Source organism: Melanotaenia boesemani, chromosome 14 (genome assembly GCF_017639745.1).
Source record: "Melanotaenia boesemani isolate fMelBoe1 chromosome 14, fMelBoe1.pri, whole genome shotgun sequence".
Lineage (NCBI taxonomy): Eukaryota > Metazoa > Chordata > Actinopteri > Atheriniformes > Melanotaeniidae > Melanotaenia > Melanotaenia boesemani.
This window is the reverse complement of record NC_055695.1, coordinates 24,455,202-24,474,316: the sequence shown is the minus strand read 5'-3', so window position 1 is coordinate 24,474,316 and position 19,115 is coordinate 24,455,202. Positions and strand designations below refer to the sequence as shown.

The following is a 19,115-nucleotide window of genomic DNA, read 5'->3' as shown; positions in this document are numbered from 1 at the left end:
AAGAGCTTATGAGGAACGAGAGTAGCAGAAGAAGAAAAGGTGTGAAGAGAAGAGACGGAGCGGTTAGGCAGAACAGTCAGGAAAAACAATAACGGTGCGGTATAATAAAGCCGTTTCTCAGCACAACCGCTGTTTCCTTTTTTTTATGGTGCTCCACGCCGTGAGCGGCGAGAGAAGAGAGTAATTGGGAGTTAACCCCGAAGCCAACTCCACTTCGGCCCTGGAGAGGACGGATCTCCCCCGTGTCCTCCGACTACTATCGGCGGATAAGAAGCGGGAATGGTTAACACTAGCGTATTTGACAAAATACACATTAAGAGCAATGCCGGCTAATCGAGAGGTTTGGGAGGATTCCCAGTGGGCTGCATTACTTTTGGGCCGGCGTCCCGGCTTATGTGAAAAAGGCGCTTTTATTTATTTAGTTTATTGATCTTTGAAAATGTGTACTTGCATTATTATTATTATATTAGTTGAGAATGGTCTCAAAATGACACATTAGCGCTTTGCGCAATATTATCGTTTATCGCGATAATTTCTGAGAAAATTTATCGTACAGCTAAATTTGTTATCGTGACAGGCCTACGTACAGCTAAATTTGTTATCGTGACAGGCCTATCTGTGTCCTTTGGGACCAAGGTAGATGCATCTCCCAAAGTCTGAAACAAGCACCGTCTACCACATTGGTTACACAGAGATCTGAACGCTGTCTCAAAAGGGCATTAGTCATTGTGTAACTGACATGGTTCACCACTGCACCGTTAAAGCATTTGAGAACTGTGCAGCCATTCTGACAATCTTGCTTGGTTAAAGATGGCTTTCAAAGTGCTGTGTGCTGTATGCACACCCACACACAAGCTGTCATCTCTGGCAGATAGATGGTCTTTGTGTCCAGAGATGGTACAGCAGGGCACATCTATCTTTGCTGTGTACCAGAGGCTCCACAGTTTTGTATGCAAACACACCTGAATGTTTGTTGCATTTAGGTTACTATGTTACAGATGTTTGGTTTATGTGTTGTCGGCATCTAAGCTCAAAAACCTCTCAAACATCAGGAAGCAGCATTTATGAGGACTAGTGAAGTCCTCTACCTAAATTTGTCTGGACCTAAGTAACACTGACCACTAGGCCCGTTGAAATTTGCTACATGCCTTTTCATCTTCTAAATAACTTGCATTAGTTTATTTAAAAAGCATTTGAGCCCTGGCTAGAGGTTTCCATTTCCACTTGAAATAAAACTACAGCTGAACTTGCTCTAGTCTTTTATTTAGTTTTTATTTTTTAATACAAAAATTTGTTGACATAGTTGAAAGCAGATGTAATTTCCCCCACAGTAGAAGTGCTTTGTTTACAGATGAGTGATCACCCCTCCCTGTAGGTTCTGTATACATTGTACTTCTGTTGGGAATTAGGGGTCTTTAAACCTTTGGAGTCTTGGTGAGTTACAGACAAAACGTTTCAAATGGTTTACTGAGATCAACAACCTTGAAAATGTTTTTTAAATGGTAATCAGATATGATGAATGACAGGTTTTTGTGTGTTGTGTTGACTCCTGCCAGCCACAAAACTAAGTCATGTCAGCATATTGAGTGTAGTAACTGTGTTTTGGAACGTCTGAAGACAACATAATTTTCTCCTTTTGCCTTGTTCCATGTGTGGATATGTGATGTCGTTCTCCCTCCCTCTTACTTACTTTGCTTCTCCGTGTGTTAAACCTTCACCTTCTCTCCATCTCAGACCAGTTAGAACTGGATTTCTTTCAGGGAAATGATTTACCTGTGAAATTCTTGATATCATCAGTTGTAATAGTGTACAAGATATTTAGAAACATTGCAATGTTTATAAATATACACAGTAATACCAAAAAAGTCACCACCTGGATTTTAAAAGGTGAATAGGTACGAGCCTCCTAATGGATAATTACTGCACTGGACTCTTGAGCAAAGGAAGAAGGTGATGTGGTCTGAGTCCAGATTTACGCTGTTCCAGCGTAATGGGTTTATCAGGGTTAGAAGAGAAAGAAATAAAGTGATGCAGCCATCATACCTAGTGCCTACTGTAAAAGCCTGTGAGGACAGTTATATGATAAGGGGTTGCTGCAGTTGGTCAGGGTAGGTTCAACAACATTATGTGCCCAAAGAATGGGGTCAGCTGACTTCCTGAATATACTGAATGAGCAGGTTATTCCATCAATGGATTTTTTTTTCCCTGATGGCATGGGTATATTCCAAGATGACAGTGCCAGGATTCATTGAGCTTAAATTGTTAAACGAAGTAGTTCAGGGAGCAGGAGACATCATTTTCATACATGGATTGACCACCATGGAGTCCAGACCTAAACTCTATTGAGAATCTTTGGAATATGCAGGCAAAAGCTATGCGCAGTGGTTGGACTCTCCCATCATTAATAGATCTTTGTAAAAAAATTAATGCAACACTGGATGGAAATCAATATTGTGACGTGCTGAAGCTTATTGAAATAGTTCCACAGCAAATGTGTGCTGTAATCAAAGCTAAGGGTGGTCCAGAGAAATATTAGAAAAGATGACTTCTTTTTTTGGTGGCAGCTTATTTTATTTTTTTATTTTTGACCATGCAATGTATATTTTTATGTAGAATATGAAGCCCTGCTATTATTGGAGAGTCTGCTTCATGACGAGTACAGGACTTACATTAATGTGCTTAGTGTGAATGTTGCACGATGCTAGACTTTTTTTTCCCCCCTTCTCTCTTTCTGTGTAATGGGTTTTTCCCAGAAATCTAAATGGGTCTCTCAGCCTCTGCTGTTACTGTAGTGAGAGAGATGGGGTGGGTTAGCTTTTGGGGCACAGGCAGTGGGACAGGAAATGCCTATATACCTCAGGATTGTCCCAGTATACAGCTTTTGCAGTTTCTCAAATTAATCTATGAGTTGATCAAAAGAATAATCAGCAACTAGTCAGAAAAGAAATGTCTTTGGGTTTCCAAGGACACAAGACAATTGTAATATACATTTTCTCCCCTTTTTCCCCTTTAATAAAGCTAATAATGAGTAATTAAAACTAGGGCTGCACGATAATAGGACGATATGATTTGCGATAAATAAAATACTTGGGTGTTTTTCTGCTTTGAGTTCTGTGCTAACATAGACACCAGGTAGTTAGTAACCCATGGAGATAACAGGATAAAACAGCTGCTGTATTTGACATAAAACATCTTAGATGCATACTACAAAATCTTAATGGGTAGCAAAACATTTTCATGAAACATTTTTTGCCATCCTTTATTCCCCTTACTACCTGATTTGTTCAAATATATATATATATATATAAAAATTTTGAAATGTGTTTAATGTAAATAACCGTAAATAATAAATCTAACTTCAGAGTGACCTAGTGAAATAGTTTAAACAGAAATCCAACTGCAGTGTCTCTTGTAGCAATTGTCCATTAAATAAATGTAAGCAAAAGTCATGTTTTTCACAGCAGTTGTCTTCACTTTTTCTTTGCCCATCACGTAACTGAGGTCTAATGGTGTTGCCCTGGGATGGAAGAGGGCTAGGCTACCAGAGAGTGATGATGAGTGATGATTAGCTCTGGGAGGTTGTGTTCCTGCTGTCTTCTTCTTTTTTTTTTTTTTTTTCTTTTTTTTTTTAAATAAGTACTACATTCTCCTTTCAGTTGTTGCAGAAATGTCCCACTCCCAACTTTTTGCCAAGCCCGACAGTTTAAGCAATACGGCCATCATCATTAACAAGATTTTCTGGGGAAAGGAGAGATAACAGGACAGAAGAGATTCAGTTTATTCCCTGTGGTTATTTACTGTAAGCTCTTCTCTTCCTACTCTATTTTCCTTATTCTCCCTTTTCAAATTTGGATCAGATGAATGAAAAATTAGCTGGCAAAATTATTTATGACCTATCACTACAAATTCTGCTCTGTCAAACTTATTAAAATAACTGAAAGACTTATCGATAGATAAGTGGCCGAAACACTGGAGTCTGACCCAGTTCTTGAGTTTAGTGGCCTTCACAATGTTGACTCCATTGTCCATGGTGATGCAGACCTGTTCTTCATGCAAATCCCAGCTGGCTACCACCTGTTGTAAGCCAAGAGCTAGATTTTCACCGGTGTGCGAGTCCGGGAAGTACACAGTACACAGAAGTTCAAAGTCTTCAGTGAGGAAATGCGCAGTAAAACTCATGTAGGTCTCTGTCATGTGACTAGACCAGAGGTCTGTTGTGCCAGCATAGTATTCGGATTGTATCCGGCTTGCCTCAGTTCAGACTGAACCATCTTCTGACATTTTTTGTACATCTCTGGAATGGCGACTTGTGAAAAATAGTTTTGTGATGGAATGATGTATCTTCAATCCAGATTTTTCATCAGACTCATTAAGCCCTCTTTGCTCACTGTGCTCATAGGCATCATGTCTTTGGTCAAATGTGTTAACAGCCTCTGTTTTTTCTTTATGCCAATTTGATGACTATTCATGCGGAGTTCCACTCACAAAACTCTCATGCACAGAGATTTTGCTTGACTTGATGTTAGCATTTGTTTTGCCAATGTTAGATTTAGGAACTCTTCGTAAAGTTCTTTGTGGTTATACGTTAGGTGACAGTAAAGATTAGTATGTTTCCTCTGGTGGTTGCCACAAATATTCAACATGTCTTGCAGAGCACCTGCATTTGTAATGTCAGCTTTCATGAAGCCATTATGGCTCACTGAATGTGCTCTATTGCCAAACAATATGCTTCCATATGGGGTCGGGGCATTCAGGTCAGTAAAAGTCCATTTGATTGGCCATTGGCAAACAAACACGTAGCTGCTACTGGAAAAATGTTGCTTCATTTCCTTAAAATATGCAAATACAGGGACTACTATTTATTACAGTTAAGGCAGTATTTGCGATATGTAGGTGTAATCTAATACTGCAATGAAGGTAAATTTTTTCAATATATTCAGCTCGAATTAAAACCATAATTAACTCTTATTTACAGTCAAAGTCTCAAGTCAGGCATGTCTGTTAAGGGTTTATTGTTTTTGTTTTACTGGTGGCACTTTATTGTTCACATAATTTCAAGTCTGGATCTAGTTGCATATCTTTTTTTTTTTTTTTTTTAAATCAAACATGATGAATGGGATTACAAATACTTAATATCACCACATTCCTTTGGTGGTATTGCTTAAGAGACTGTTGACTTAAGAATCAGATTAGTTGATTGGGTTTAGCTTCCTTTGTCAATCTTTTGACACACTGACTCTGTAAAGATCAGACCTGGCTCTACTTTCATACAGTTTTATTCATTTCAGGCCCCGATTGTACCTTAACCCAAAGCTGAACTCAAAAGGTGTATATGGTTAGTTCTTTCTAGCCAGACTTGATGGTTTGCTAATTTATATCCTTTAATGAATTAATGTTGTAATGGGAATGTTTGCAAAATGAGAAATAGCAGCTCCAGAGAGAAATTAAACGGTTAAAACTCATAGAAACTTGTATAGTGATGATAAGCATCCTTCTGTTAAAGTGGGTTGCTCAGTGTTGTTGTCTAAAGTGATATTTAGTTTGAGAACTGCTTCAGGGAATCCACAAAAGCATCCCTCCCTGTCCAAGAAAAAACATTGTTGTTACCATTACCGTAACGGTGCATCTCAGGCCGTGTGTTGCAGGAACCTGCTGTTTACTTATTTCCTTGTTTGTGTAAATGCATTTGGAATATGTTGTAACCATTTGTTTCTGTCTTTGTCTCCAGGGTGAGAGTAGCCATGTCAGAGGAGGCAGTGCGTCAAACGCGCAGCCAGAAGCGGGCTCTGGAGAGGGACCATGCAGCTCTCGCTGGGCCCCTTGGGGACATGGACAATAAACGGGTGAAGCTGGAGAGAGGTGATGCAGCTGGGGCTCCGTTGGCACTGGTGGGATCTGGAGCTGATGGTGTCAAGCTGAAGAGCGAGCAGGCGGCTAAAGTAGCGGCCAGCATCCTAAAGGCTGGGGAAGTGAAGGCTACCATCAAGTTGGAGGTGCAAACTGGAGATGAACCTGTTGACATGAGTACATCTAAAAGGTGAGACGGGGATAACAGCCACAGGGTTTGGTTAACTCATGGGGAGTTTTTTCCTGTATGTCCATGAAGAATGTAGAGTATTGGTCACTTTACATGGTACTGCCACCAACTATCATCAAGAATTAAAGGAATTCAATAAACACTTAACCTTAGACATCTGCAGTCTATTCCCAGCCTTGATTTTGCATTGTCAGCCAACTTTTCCCCACAATAAACCCTTTAAAAGTATTTCCAGCTGTACAAAAAACACCATATAATCTTCTTACAGACTAGTTTGTCTCTAAGTCTGTAAGATGCTAAGAGTACTTTGCTCATGTACTTTCTGTGTTATGGTTGAATAAAAGGACAGCTGAGGCATGCAAACATCTTCATTTTGTGTTAGTTGTTTGAAAATTAAAGCCTTATTAATGGTACTGTTGGTCTGGATTTAATGCATGCATGAGCAGTGATAAGTTTTGCTTAGACCTGTATCAATTGGAGTTTCAGGTTTCTTTCTAAATTTGCACTAGCAAGTGGTCTGACAGGAGTGATACAGGAAGTCGCTGTGCGGCTTGCCGGCAGCCTGTCCCCATTCTGAAAACTTTGAGGCTCCTAAGGCCCGGGCACCATTTTCTCCCACAGCAGCACCTGAACTCTGCCTCACACTTCACACAAAATGAAGCTATGTGTCACAAACTGGTTCTAACTGGCCGTTGCCATGGTTTCCACGTTGGAAGGAGCAGTTGGAGGAAGGAGGGGCCAGGAGGGCTGGTGGGTGTGTCACATGACCACACAGAAATGCCTGGTGTCATGTGATGTGTGTTTGGTAGAGCGATAAATACACACGCTGATGTGATAGCAGCTGAAGTGGAACAGAGAAGTAATTCAGCTGCAAGTGTTTTGGGTTTGTCTGAAATACATCATAATTGGTCACCTTTGGCCCCACCTGAACCTTCAGCTTATGTTTTTTATTTTTGTTTGTCTTTTTGCTTACTGCAAAGTGATTTATTATATTGTTTATATAGGGGCCATGGTCTGTGAAGGCTGACTATGTAAAACCATGAATGAAATATAATGCAAGGCTAGGTTGAGCCTTCCCAGATGACAACACAGCAGCTGAATTGAATTAGTTATAACTGAAGTGACACATGTGTTTTGTCTTTTTTAATCGTGCACTTTAATGCTGTTTTTGTAGCAGTTTGTCAATATCTGAGCTAATCTTTGTCAGGTGATTGCCTGTTAGTAGCCAAACTATTCCATTACCTTTAAAAGAGCCTTGTGTAACTGAAATTGGCACATGGTAGTATTGCTTTGCACCCTAGTTGGAGGATCTCACTGTACCTCATATTGACTGATTCAGAAAAGTGGGGTCAGTCTGAAGCCATGATCGGGGAAGCTGAAGCATGCAGAAACACTGGACCTTACATAACTAAGCTGGTGTGTATTGTGGTGCTTGTGTAAGCTGTTCTCAATAGGTGGTAGCAACCACCACAAGCTAGTTTGTCTCATGTTGACAACAAGGCCAAGCCAGTTAAGGTGCTGGGTTGCCGTTAAGCTTTTGTGTGAGAGATTATGAAGCTCTTAAAACCTCTGTAATGCTACTTGCAGTTATTTATTTATTTATTTATTTATTTTAAAATATGGCATTGTATATGCAGAGTGTAAACATTTGGGAAAAAACTGATGCCTCTTCATGCTCCAGCTGTGCTTGAAGAATAAACTTTCTCCTGGTTGTTACGTCTGTAATTCAGTGAAGCAAACTGGGGAAGTACATCACAAGAACAGCAGCAAAATGCCTCAACAGGGTGTGATTGTGTTCAAGGCAACAGATGTGAAGTTTATTTTAATAAATGCTTGTTAAGTTTTGTGTAAATTCCTTTATGTTCATCATGGATGTTGTCAAATGGTTGACCTTATTAAACTGAGCTTAGAGAAGATGTTGAGACAGCTGTTGAGAGAAAAGGGTGGCATAGAAATGACTCTGGAGACAGGGGTGCACAGAGAGAAGAAAAAAATTTTTAGAACTGAGTCAGTGAGTTGCAGTATAAAAGATGAACAAGTAAGAGTGGGGGAGGGGTGTGTGAAGTGGTGACTGAGTGAGAGTGAGTGTACACAATAGGTTGGCTCTTGGCCATGTATTCCCCTCCCCCTCGCTGTCATCCTCTCCAGTGTCTCCAGCGCACCTCCTCTCTGCTACTTGTGACTCTGATGCTGGCAGCTGGGAGGGAGGGAGGGGAGAGCTGAGGCCCAGGCTGTGTCGTTATGGCTAGGCCATAGGCCTCACCACAGAGGTACGGGAGGGGTGAGGCCATGTCTGGGTGGTAAACTTGGTCTAAGCTTGAAGCCCTGAAGCTTCTCTCTCGACAACAACTAATCAATTATGTAACTTGACTGCATGAGTGCATTCATAACTCCACTGTATGAGACAAACATCTACCTCTTTCATACGGTCACATCATCAACCCTAGCATATCTTATCCAGGACTATTTCTCTTCTCCACACAGACTTCCAAGACCATACAAGAAATCCTTGCAGTGGTTTAAGCACATAGTCATCCTCCATGGTCCATGTACTGTAACACATATGTATTGAAACCTACTTCTGTTTCTTTACTCTTCCTCTGATTACAGTGCACATGTAGCTCGTTGCTCGTTACCTTTGTTCTCCTTAGTCGACAGGAAAAGCCTGTTAACAATTTATCAAAGATCTTCAGCTGTGTCAATAAAAAATCAACAGCGTAGATGATTGGACTACGTTTGCATTTAATTTGCAAGTGTTTTTGCTGTTGGATGATAGAAAGCAGGCGGTCTGTTGATGTTACCTTTCACTGGAGATAATGGGTTGCCATGCTCTTCTCTTGCCGCCATTACTTCGTTATTGATCTCTTGGTTGTTGCCTTCTTGTGTGTCCCAGCACACTTCTCACCATAGCAGGGATGATAATCGGTTATTTACCGCCATCTACTGGATAAAAATCAAAACTGCAAATCAACTGTAACTGCTCTATTGAAGACTGTGTTATTAAGAATATATTGAATAAAAATCTTATTACTTTTTGTGTTATTCTTTTGATGTTTATATGATGTTTCTTTCCCCAGTGACATTAAGAAAGAGCGGCAGCCACCTTCGCCAGATGATGTAATTGTGTTATCAGACAATGAGCCATCCAGTCCTGTCATGAATGGCCACTGCTTCACAAAGACTGACACGGATAAACTGATGGTAGGGAAACAGAACTGTAACTTTCCAAACAATGTCTTTACTCTATTTGAAGTCTTAACAGACTTAATTCCTATGCAGTAGTGCCTGGTAAAAATACTATATGGGAAACGTTCAACTTAGTCTGTGTTAAAATGCAATGCATTAGTTTGCATTTCCACTAAAAGTGCTTTAGAATGCACCTTTTAATATCAAATTTAACTAATTTCTCAAAGTTGTACCCCTTTCTCTGTTTTTGTATATGTAGAAATGTTCACCTGAGGAAAGAGATCGGATAATAAAACAGCTGAAGGAGGAGCTGAGACTCCAAGAAGCCAAACTGGTGCTCCTCAAAAAACTACGACAAAGCCAGATCCAAAAGGAAAGCACTGTACAGAAGGTAAAGGCGAGATATAGTGCTGATTCATTGTTATGCTAATACAAGATTTGCAGTATTAAGAAAATGTGCATGGCATCTTGGCATGGTATTTCATGCTTTATGAAAGCATACATACTTCAATCTAAAAAAAAAAGTGAAAACATTAGACAAATTCTTAGATAAATGTCTTAACTGTGTGGTTGGTGTAACTTGACAGTTATTCTCCACCATTTGCAGCCCTAGCGTGAATACCATTGTCCTGGATCATAAATGTAATGTTTTTTTTAAAACCATACTGATGCAAAGATTAAAATGTGATGTCTTCCCTTAATAAGCAGCAGGCAACAGGCTCTGTGGCTACTCCTCCACCTCTAGTGAGAGGTAGTATAACATCCAGTAAAGGACCCATTCAGGTAGATAGTTACTTTATTCTATTTTCCTCACTTTTAAAACTTCTACTGTATACATCTTTAACAAAGTGACTTCTGTGTAACACAAAATATTCAGTACCAATTGGATACAACATATTAGTTTAATATGCTGTGTTTCCAGGTGACTGGTCGTAGCTCAGGCACGGTGATCCCTCCTCCCTTGGTGCGAGGTGGGCAGCACATCCCGTCCAAACACAATTCTCAGATGCCACCTCTGGTCAGAGCAGCCCAGGTTGGTGTGGAAAAGGATAACAAATGATTGATCATGTCTTAGCTTTTACGGTTTACTTTATGAAGTAGCCTTTTTTTTATTATATATTTTTTTCCTGTTCATTCTCCATCTTTTCATGTTTATCCTCCATGGTGTCTGTCTGTGTGTGTGTATGTGTGTGTCCCTATCAGCCTATTGCAGTAACTCCCCAGCAGATAGCCAGTCTGCGTCAGCAACAGCAGCATCACAGCGGTTCAGGCCCTCCTCCACTCTTGTTGGCTCCCAGGACTTCTGTCCCCAATGTCCAGGTCCAGGGCCAGAGGATTATTCAACAGGGACTCATTCGGGTGGCTAATGTAGCCAACAACAATGTGATGGTCAGCATCCCACAGGTGGTGACAGTCTGGACAAGCTGTGATTGCTCACTTGTCCATAAAACTTCTGTGCTTGGCTGCTGATTTCCAGAATGTGTTTGTACATATGTAAAAGTTAAGTCCTCTTGTGTTTCTTTTATTATAGTTTAATTCCTTTTGTGTTTGTTCAGGCTTCTCCAACTAGCTTAAAGAACTCCTCAGTGTCACCCAACTCGAGTGTCAACGATTCTCCAGCCAGCAGGCAGGCAGCTGCTAAACTAGCACTGCGTAAACAGTTGGAGAAGACACTGTTGGAGATACCGCCACCTAAACCTCCTGCTCCTGAGTTCAACTTCCTGCCTTCTGCCGCTAATAATGAGTTCATCTACTTGTTGGGTTTGGAGGAGGTGGTGCAAAAACTTCTGGAGATGCATGGCAGGGGTGGGTAATTGTTTGCACTGTTGTAGCTAGTTTGAGTGTGTTGCAGTAAAACACTTGCTGAATTTAAAAAAAGTATAGAACAGTGTTATATCTCACACATATCTGTTATGCACCACATAGGTAATCTGGGCCCAGCTACTGCAATGGCCAGCGCCAATCCTAAAGAGCCATATACCTGTGCCCAGTGCAAGACGGACTTTACGTCCCGTTGGAGAAAGGAGAAGGCTGGGACCATCCTTTGTGACCAGTGCATGTCATCCAACCAGAAGAAGGCCCTGAAGGCTGAGCACACCAATCGTCTGAAAGCAGCCTTTGTTAAGGCACTCCAACAGGAGCAGGAGATTGAGCAGCGTATTCTCCAGCAGGCAGCCTCCTCTTCTTCCACGGCCTCCTCTGGATCTAAAACCATCTCGTCGTCACCCTCACTGTCTAAGAGTGAGGTTCTGGTGTCCCAGCAGTACAAGCAGGTCCGCGCTGCCATGCATCACAGACCTGTGTCTGCTCACCACTCCATCAAGCAGGTTAGTTTGATTGTACTAGTACCTGAACATCACTGGGTATTAAAAACTGGGCTTCAGCATTTCCTTTTCATTTCCATCTGCACCAACACTCCACCATCTTGTATCTCTGTACAGAGTCAGCTGTCACACAGCATCCAGTCTGCAGTGAGCTCTCGTGGGGTGGCCCATTCTTTTACCTCCACCCAGCTGCAGAATGCAGTGACAGCAGCTGCAATGGCCAGTAGGGCAGATAAGCATGCTGCAGCCCGCTCCCTGCAGCATGGGGCAAAGGTCAGCGCTGGCAGCAGTAACCAAGGCAACATGGTGGGCTGGAGGAAGCAGAGCAGTGGAAACACAGGTAGATAATTGTTAAACAATTTCCTCATTTTCTGTATCTCTTAAGGTTAATCAATCTCTTCTTCAGTCCTCTTTATTCTCTTTCCACGCTGTGACTTGACCTTTCCATCTTTTTGTTTTGTTTTATTTAAATCTTTTACCTGTCTTTATTAAGCTATTGGCCAACTCTGCACATTGACCTTTTTTGTGTTTATCTCCTGACAGGTGTGACTATGGCCTATGTGAATCCCAGCTTGGCTGCTCATAAGACCACCTCTGCTGTTGAGCGTCAGCGGGAATATCTGCTGGACATGATTCCCTCCCGTTCTATCTCCCAAGCTGCAAACACATGGAAATAATGCAATCTTCCTCCCAAATGACATCATAACTATTAGCCCTCTTAATATCAATAACAGCCATTCTCATTATTGTTCTAATCTTTTCTATCGACTCTGCCTCTGGCCCAAATGGCCGCCAGAGGAGAATAAGCATTTTTCTTGTTGGATTGAGGTGTTTTTACACCCCTTTCCCATCTTCTTCTGCTACCTTCTTATTTGAATCCTTTCCAAGTTGGAGTTGTGCTGTAACAGCTTCAGGGATACAAGGAATATGTCAAATAGATTTTGGGTACCTTTGGTGAGGGTTGGAGGTTGACATAGGTGCGTACAATTTCTCTAACATCTGCAGCGATGATGTCTCCCTCTCTGTTTATTGTTTGAACGTCCCAGTTGCACCAAGAGGAAGTTGCTACAAAATCCCTGAGCTCCCCCGCCTCTGGATTAGGCAGGGAGAAGTAATATACATTGTTCTATACAAGATATTCGCCTTACGTCCTGCCCTGTCCAGTGTGAGCCATTCAAACTTGGGCCCACATGGTGGCCCAACAGAACTTAACTGAAGACCTCATCAGAGGGATTGTTGAGCTTCGAGGACCATCCGTGAAATAACTGCTTCAGCTTTGCAAAAATTAATAAGATAAAAAAAAAGGACTTTTAAAAAGAAAAAAAAATCTCTATCTGCACACAGACTGCCTCTTCTCTCCAACCTACAGTGTGTATAGTAGAGAAGTTGAAGTGTGTTGGATTATTTTGTATGGCTGAATGTTAGGATTTTGTCTTTTCTTTAAGTCATATACTGTGTTTGGAATATTGTGCTCCCTGACACTTTGGAAGTGACCTCTTGTCGAGGTCTGAATTTACAGGCTAATGTTACTGTTGAGGTGGTTTTACATCTGCTGGGTTCCATGTTGTGGCCTGCGTTTAAATACTTTATTGCTAAGATGAAGCAGAAGAATAAAGAACACGGTTTCACTGACTCATGTAAAAACACGGAGCATATGTTCGGAGGACTATTCTTAATGAATATTGTAAAATAAACCTTCCAAAGAACTAGTGGAGCCCAAATGGAATCCCTTCTGCTAGAAGGTTTCTAGTTTATTTGAACCCTCTCTGGATATGAACATGAATTCATGCTAAACTGAGTGGGTGTAAGGAATGTCAAATTTTTGACATCGTTTTGCTTTTAGTCATAGGTTGTGGTGCATTGTTTTTTTTTTGTTGTTTTTGTTTGTTTTTCCTCTATAGACAAACTGAATTTATTTATAGGGTTAGTAAAGACATATGCTTATGCCCTACGTTGGATATCCACTTAATTCTTTTTTTCTTACGTGTCAAATGGCTCCCACACAACCTACAATTGGTCTGAGACAAGCTGGACAGCTTTCAGAATGTAGTTATGCAACAAAACAGGCAAGAAAAAAAAAAAAGACAAAAGCCCCGAAGCAACAAATGACATGAACTTCTTTGTCTATAACTTTAAGGTGTGTTTGATTTATGTCAGGTCATTAAATTGAGCTAACTCTGCCTTTCACTTGTGCATTTTTATCAGGTTGCAGCAGCACAGGATAAGCTACAGAAGTACAAAGTGTCCCACAGTTTAAACAGCAAAATTCATCACTCATGGACTTCAGTCTTTTAAACTTAGTTGTGTTGTCTTCTTTCACTTGGTCACTGGAGTGGTCTGGTTGCATCAAATGTACCACCCAGCAATGGCTTTACATTTGTTTGCCCTTCTTGGAAAATGTTGCTTGGTATTGATGCATTAAATTTAGTTTTTTTTTTAAAATGGGCAATCTTGCAAACTGTAGCTTACATTTAAAAAAAAAAAAAGAAAAACTTCAACCAGACATGGCTCGCCATCCCAAGCATTTTTAAAAAAAATATATATGTAACATATTTTCTGCTGTGTCGCTTCATTTTGTTTTTCATTCTCACTTTAAAATATTATGTGATCACTTATAATAAACCCAGTGTCTTGCTGCCCTTTTACCTCACTCCAGGTTTCATTGCACCCTGGATGTGACCCAACACATTTTTTTTTCTTTTCTTTTTAAGAATTTGTCTGTCCTTGCTATATTTTTAAACTCACAGATATGTCAGATGTCATGCATTAACATGGTGCACCGCATTATGCAAACTGGCTTCAAATGAAGTTTATCCCTATGAGCTGGGGTATCGTCACTGAAAGCCTGGGTTTAATTTAGGATGAAAACTGCTAATAGACATACAAGCATACAGAGTAGAAACTGAAATTTTTTGTGTCAGCGTAGCATCAAAAATTTTCCAGGTTGTGTTTACATTCCTGACTGGCAAAAAGTAGCGGTCTGTGTTTTATGGAAGCAAAAAACAAACAAAAAAAAAAAATAACAGAAAGAAAAAAGCAATCTGGGATTAGCCAATCTGTTTAGTTCCCTGCTAAGTGTAACCCTGTGCTGTCCTGACTACTGCCTGCTGCTGCTGTTTGGCAAAAATATCACCATTCCGTTTGTTTGGGGTCGATGCGCTGCTAAATGTAGTGCAGCAAGGATGGACAACGATGTATTGTTTTTTTTTGGGATTTTTTTTCCTGCTCTATCGAATAATAAAACAACTAATTTTAACCCCCCTTTTATGGTTGGTTTGCCTATTCATTTGGGATGTTTAAGCATGGTAAAGGTGCAATATTACTTTTTTGTTTGGAGGTAAAAGCACACATGCACACAGCTCATAGAAGAGTATTTAGGCTGCCTATGAGTGAAATATTGACAGAAAGTTGTGTATTGTATGATGCAAGTCAGTGTGTAGCAGCACTGTTACTTTAAGCACATAGTGAGCACATAATCATTAGCATGTAACTCAAAGTGACATTTCTGGCATGTCAATCTGTCCAGTTAGGAAGAAACCTGCTGTTGTACAAATGGAACAGACAACAGGTGGAAATGAGAGACCACAAGAAATAATTTCCCTGTCTTCATTCTTTCTGGCTGGAGAGACATAACTTGTTGGGCTACGCAGACCTCCATGTGCTAGCAAGAGCTACCATGACTGCCATTAGGTACTAGGATGAGATTGTCAGACACACTGTCAGGCCATATGCTGTTGCAGTTGGGCCTGGGTTCCTTCTGATGCATGACAACGTTTGGCCTCATGGTTGGAATGTGTCAGCAGTTTCTGCAAGAATAAAGGCACTGATATTATGGATTGGCTTGCCCTTTCACCAGACCTGAATCAATCTAGCACCTCTGGGATGTCACGTCGTGTTCCATCCACCACCAGGACCAGGGATCACCAACTCCAGACTTATTGGGCTAATGTCCTGCAGGTTTTAGACATTTCCCTGCTTCAACACACCTGACTCATAATATTCTCCAACTATTTCTTGTCAAGTTTTATTCACAAACTTCCTAATGACCCATTTATTTGAGTCAGGTGTGTTGCAGCAAAGAAACATCTAAAACATGTAGGACAGTGGCCAGTCCGAAGTTGGTGATCCCTGTTCTAGACTGAAAGCATCGTCCATCATACCAACTTATAAACAAGTGTGGCTTTTAATAGTAACCCTTTCGAAATGTGGTGGTACGCAAAGCTGGAAGGGTAGGTTGTAATTGATTGCCACACAGTAGCAGAGTGGTTGACCTTAACAGTCAAGCTTTTTAATGTGTACAATATAACATATAACAACAAATTTATTCTTAAAATAAATGAGAACCAAATTTAACATATTAAGCAACCATTTTGTTTTAAAGAAAATGATCAATTTTTATATACAGCAACTGTGAATGGTTAAATGTGTGCACCACTATCTGAGATTAGCAGCTAATTTGTGAAACAAGGGTCAGGTGTGAGTGGGTGGTTTGGGTTATTTTAAGAACAGGGGTCCATTTACACTTGAGCTTCACATGTTTAAGAAATTACCTTATCAATAAATAGATTATACTTCTGAGAACCTCAGAGAGCAAGTTTTTTATGCTCATCAGGGAGGTATATATGACAAAATCCCATCTAAAGAATCAAAACTTCCAACTGTCCAATCATACGAACAAATGGAAGAAATTTTGAAAGACCACTACCATCACAATACAAAGTTCAAGTAGCAATGGAGCACAAATTAAATAAATAAAATGACAAACAAGCAAACAATAAAAAGAAATAAACCTTGGCATTGACAAGCCAGATGATTAGGTAACTGTTTTAGACCCAACACATAGGACCAAATATGTCCATCATACCTAAAATAGATTTTAAATATGTTTTAATTTAAATGGCAATCACTGCATTTAGAGAGAAAATACCACTGCAGGTCCAGCATTACAAAGCACAGAAACCTTAATTTACAAAACATATTGGTGGCAGTGTCATGGTTTGGGCTTGTTTTGCCACACTTGGAGTGACACGGCAGCTTCTACATTGTAAAGTAAAACATGAGGATGTAGGAATTGAATTTTGACAAGTAATCACACTTCGAGATGTGCTTGCATCATCCTGTGCACACATGGTGCTCTACCAAAGAAAATCCAAAGAAAATAAAAGTGAATGTTCGAAAATGGTTTAATCAAAATGGACTCCAAGTAGTTCATATTAGAGAACCCTAGAAACATCCCAGAGAATAGTATTAAAATTCCTCCAAGTCAATTTACACACACATATATAAGCACCAACCCCTAGATGGCAGAGTCTGCCAACACATGCACTGTTTGTCTTGTCTTGGTTATTCTAATAGAAATTTAATCTAATGTGCACATTTGTCAGCCTGAGAGAAATCAACCACTTCCTTTCTCAAAAGCTTTGCTTTAATCTGTAACAGCAGCCTGAAGGTTCAACATTGTTGGTTGAGCTGTAAACTGTGGGAATAAAGAGCAAGCTGAAGAAAGAAAGAGGCCTTAAAAAAAAAAAAAAAGAAACCAGGCTGTTGTTTATCACGCCCTCTTATTAGGCTGAATTCTTGGCAGCTGCAGGTTTTTCCTGTGATACTTCCTTGTGTGTACTGCAACTCAGTACTTGTTTTTGTATGTTGACATGTTAAGTATGGTTTTGGTTGTTTTGTTTTTTTTATTGGTTATTTTTTACTCTTTTTGTTTTCTGTAAAATGATCCTGCATATTGCAAGTTCCTTTATGCCCTCTGTAATTCTGATATTACCATCCATTGCTTGTGATGGAAGCTGCTCATGTGGCCAATCTGGAATAATAGTGTTATTATTTTAGTAAAGGTAATGGGCTTCATTTATTTTCCACTGTTAGATGAAAGGTGTTTCTGTTGTTGAATCACTAAGCAGTCAAGTGCTTGCTCTAGATTCTACATCAAGGGATCCCTTTTCTACCACAAAGTATGCATACATAAGCGTGTGTGTGTCTATGCTTGTGTGAATTTGGGGGATGTGATGGAGGGGTGTCATGCCATAGATGACTGAACATCTATGATTGTGGCAGCGTGAGCCAATCAGCCGCCGAACACCATGCCTCCTGATTCTTAATTGGCTGGATTTCCCGGCGAGAGCAGCTGATACACAGAGCCAGCTGGGTTTATCAGACAGTGAGCTGGGAACACAGAGGGAAAGATACAACGAGGAGAGCAAGAGATATAGAGGCAAGATTCAGTGAGTGTGTGTGCATGTGTGTGTGCAGCAGCAAGTACCTTCTGGCATCTGAACCAATCAAGAGCCGTGCAGAAAAATATAGACAGAGGGAGCCCATTTAGATTCTTAGTCTGAGAGCTAGACAGTGTGTTTATTGAATCAGAGTCAGGGAGAGGGAACGGAAGTGTCTTCTTTGGAGGAGCACAGCTCACCCTTTCTCTTGTTTGCTGAGTCGTGCTGGGTGAAAACAGATGGACAAGATGAACCACAGCTCAGCTGAAGCAGAGGCTGAAAGCATAGAACCACTGCGTTACCTCAGGTAGGCACCTGCCCAGCTCTATTCTATTCTATTCTATTCTATTCTATTCTATTCTATTATATTCTATTCTATTGCATCTCCTTCATGCTGGAGTACAGTTGCCAATTCACATGACTGCTCTAAAGCAGCTAAAGGAGTGAGAAATTGATAGATAGCGACAGGCAGAATTAGGCAGGAGAGACAGAGAGGGATGTCCATAGCCGTCCTCATGTGAACCCTGCAGTTTATTACAGTTTGGTAAAAAATTATTTATTTAAAAGAAAAGAAAATACTGTGACTGGAGGGAACAAACCAACTAAGTTACCAGCACTAGTGATGAAGATTATAATAAGGGTTATAATTATGATGTCTGCAGAAACACCTCTGTGTTTTTCAGGTAACTTTTTTTTGTGCACTCTTCTATTTCACTAATGGCTTAAACCGAATTACAACTACAAGCTGTTTGCAAAAGAGGTCCATGTTAAATTTGCCATAATGGTTCAATATATTGCCAATCAAGCCAAACAATTTGTTATCCAACATCTTTTTGGATGTGAGGTGCCATCACTTTGTTGTGCAGAGAGGTTGTTCTTCCTGCATTTAAAACTACTTTTAATTTCTGAATTACAGAAGAATTACAAAAAGCAGAAGAGTTCAGGTCATAATTATCAGTGCCACTCAATCATAAGTTCAGAATTTGGCATATTTTCAGACACTAATGCAAATGAAGTTACGCAATCTGAATATTTTGACTCAATTTTCAATTTCAAACAAATACAAAAAGAGCTTTAATAGAAAAATAAAGAAGAAAAAGAATAATACAAACACAAAATGTCCGTTGGACATTATATATGACAACATGTTTGACTTAGCTGCTTAAAAATGCATGATTATTCCAATTTCATTTTAATAGTGAGAGAGAGAAAAAAATAAAGCCAAAGGCTACATGGCAGTTGACAAAGATCTTTGTAATATGATAAAACATTTCACAGTGAAATTGTGAAAGTAAGCGAAGGTTAATGCAGGCTGTAGGAAAAAAAAGGACCATGCAAGACATCTAA

General features: G+C 40.2%; 2 protein-coding genes across 4 annotated transcripts in view; both read left to right on the top strand.

The window, feature by feature from the left end:
- gatad2ab (GATA zinc finger domain containing 2Ab) overlaps positions 1–14,803 on the top strand; it is a 28,623-nt gene extending 13,820 nt beyond the window's left edge. Inside the window, exons 2-11 of one of the 3 annotated variants that reach the window (XM_042006110.1) lie at positions 5,729–6,037; positions 9,115–9,238; positions 9,483–9,614; positions 9,932–10,006; positions 10,146–10,256; positions 10,427–10,627; positions 10,780–11,029; positions 11,150–11,550; positions 11,665–11,887; positions 12,091–14,803. In XM_042006110.1, the coding sequence (XP_041862044.1) occupies positions 5,742–6,037; positions 9,115–9,238; positions 9,483–9,614; positions 9,932–10,006; positions 10,146–10,256; positions 10,427–10,627; positions 10,780–11,029; positions 11,150–11,550; positions 11,665–11,887; positions 12,091–12,224 (1,947 nt within the window). In that variant the 5' untranslated portion in view covers positions 5,729–5,741 and the 3' untranslated portion in view covers positions 12,225–14,803. Of the gene's footprint in view, positions 1–5,728; positions 6,038–9,114; positions 9,239–9,482; positions 9,615–9,928; positions 10,007–10,145; positions 10,257–10,426; positions 10,628–10,779; positions 11,030–11,149; positions 11,551–11,664; positions 11,888–12,090 lie in introns of all 3 variants that reach the window. The other 2 variants (XM_042006111.1, XM_042006109.1) reach the window with 2 other exon arrangements.
- Positions 14,804–17,681: 2,878 nt separating this feature from the next.
- Positions 17,682–19,115, top strand: part of yjefn3 (YjeF N-terminal domain containing 3) — a 39,738-nt gene continuing 38,304 nt past the window's right edge. The window contains exon 1 of the mRNA XM_042007414.1: positions 17,682–18,075. Coding sequence (XP_041863348.1) covers positions 18,008–18,075 — 68 coding nt within the window. The 5' untranslated portion in view covers positions 17,682–18,007. The remainder of the gene's footprint in view (positions 18,076–19,115) is intronic.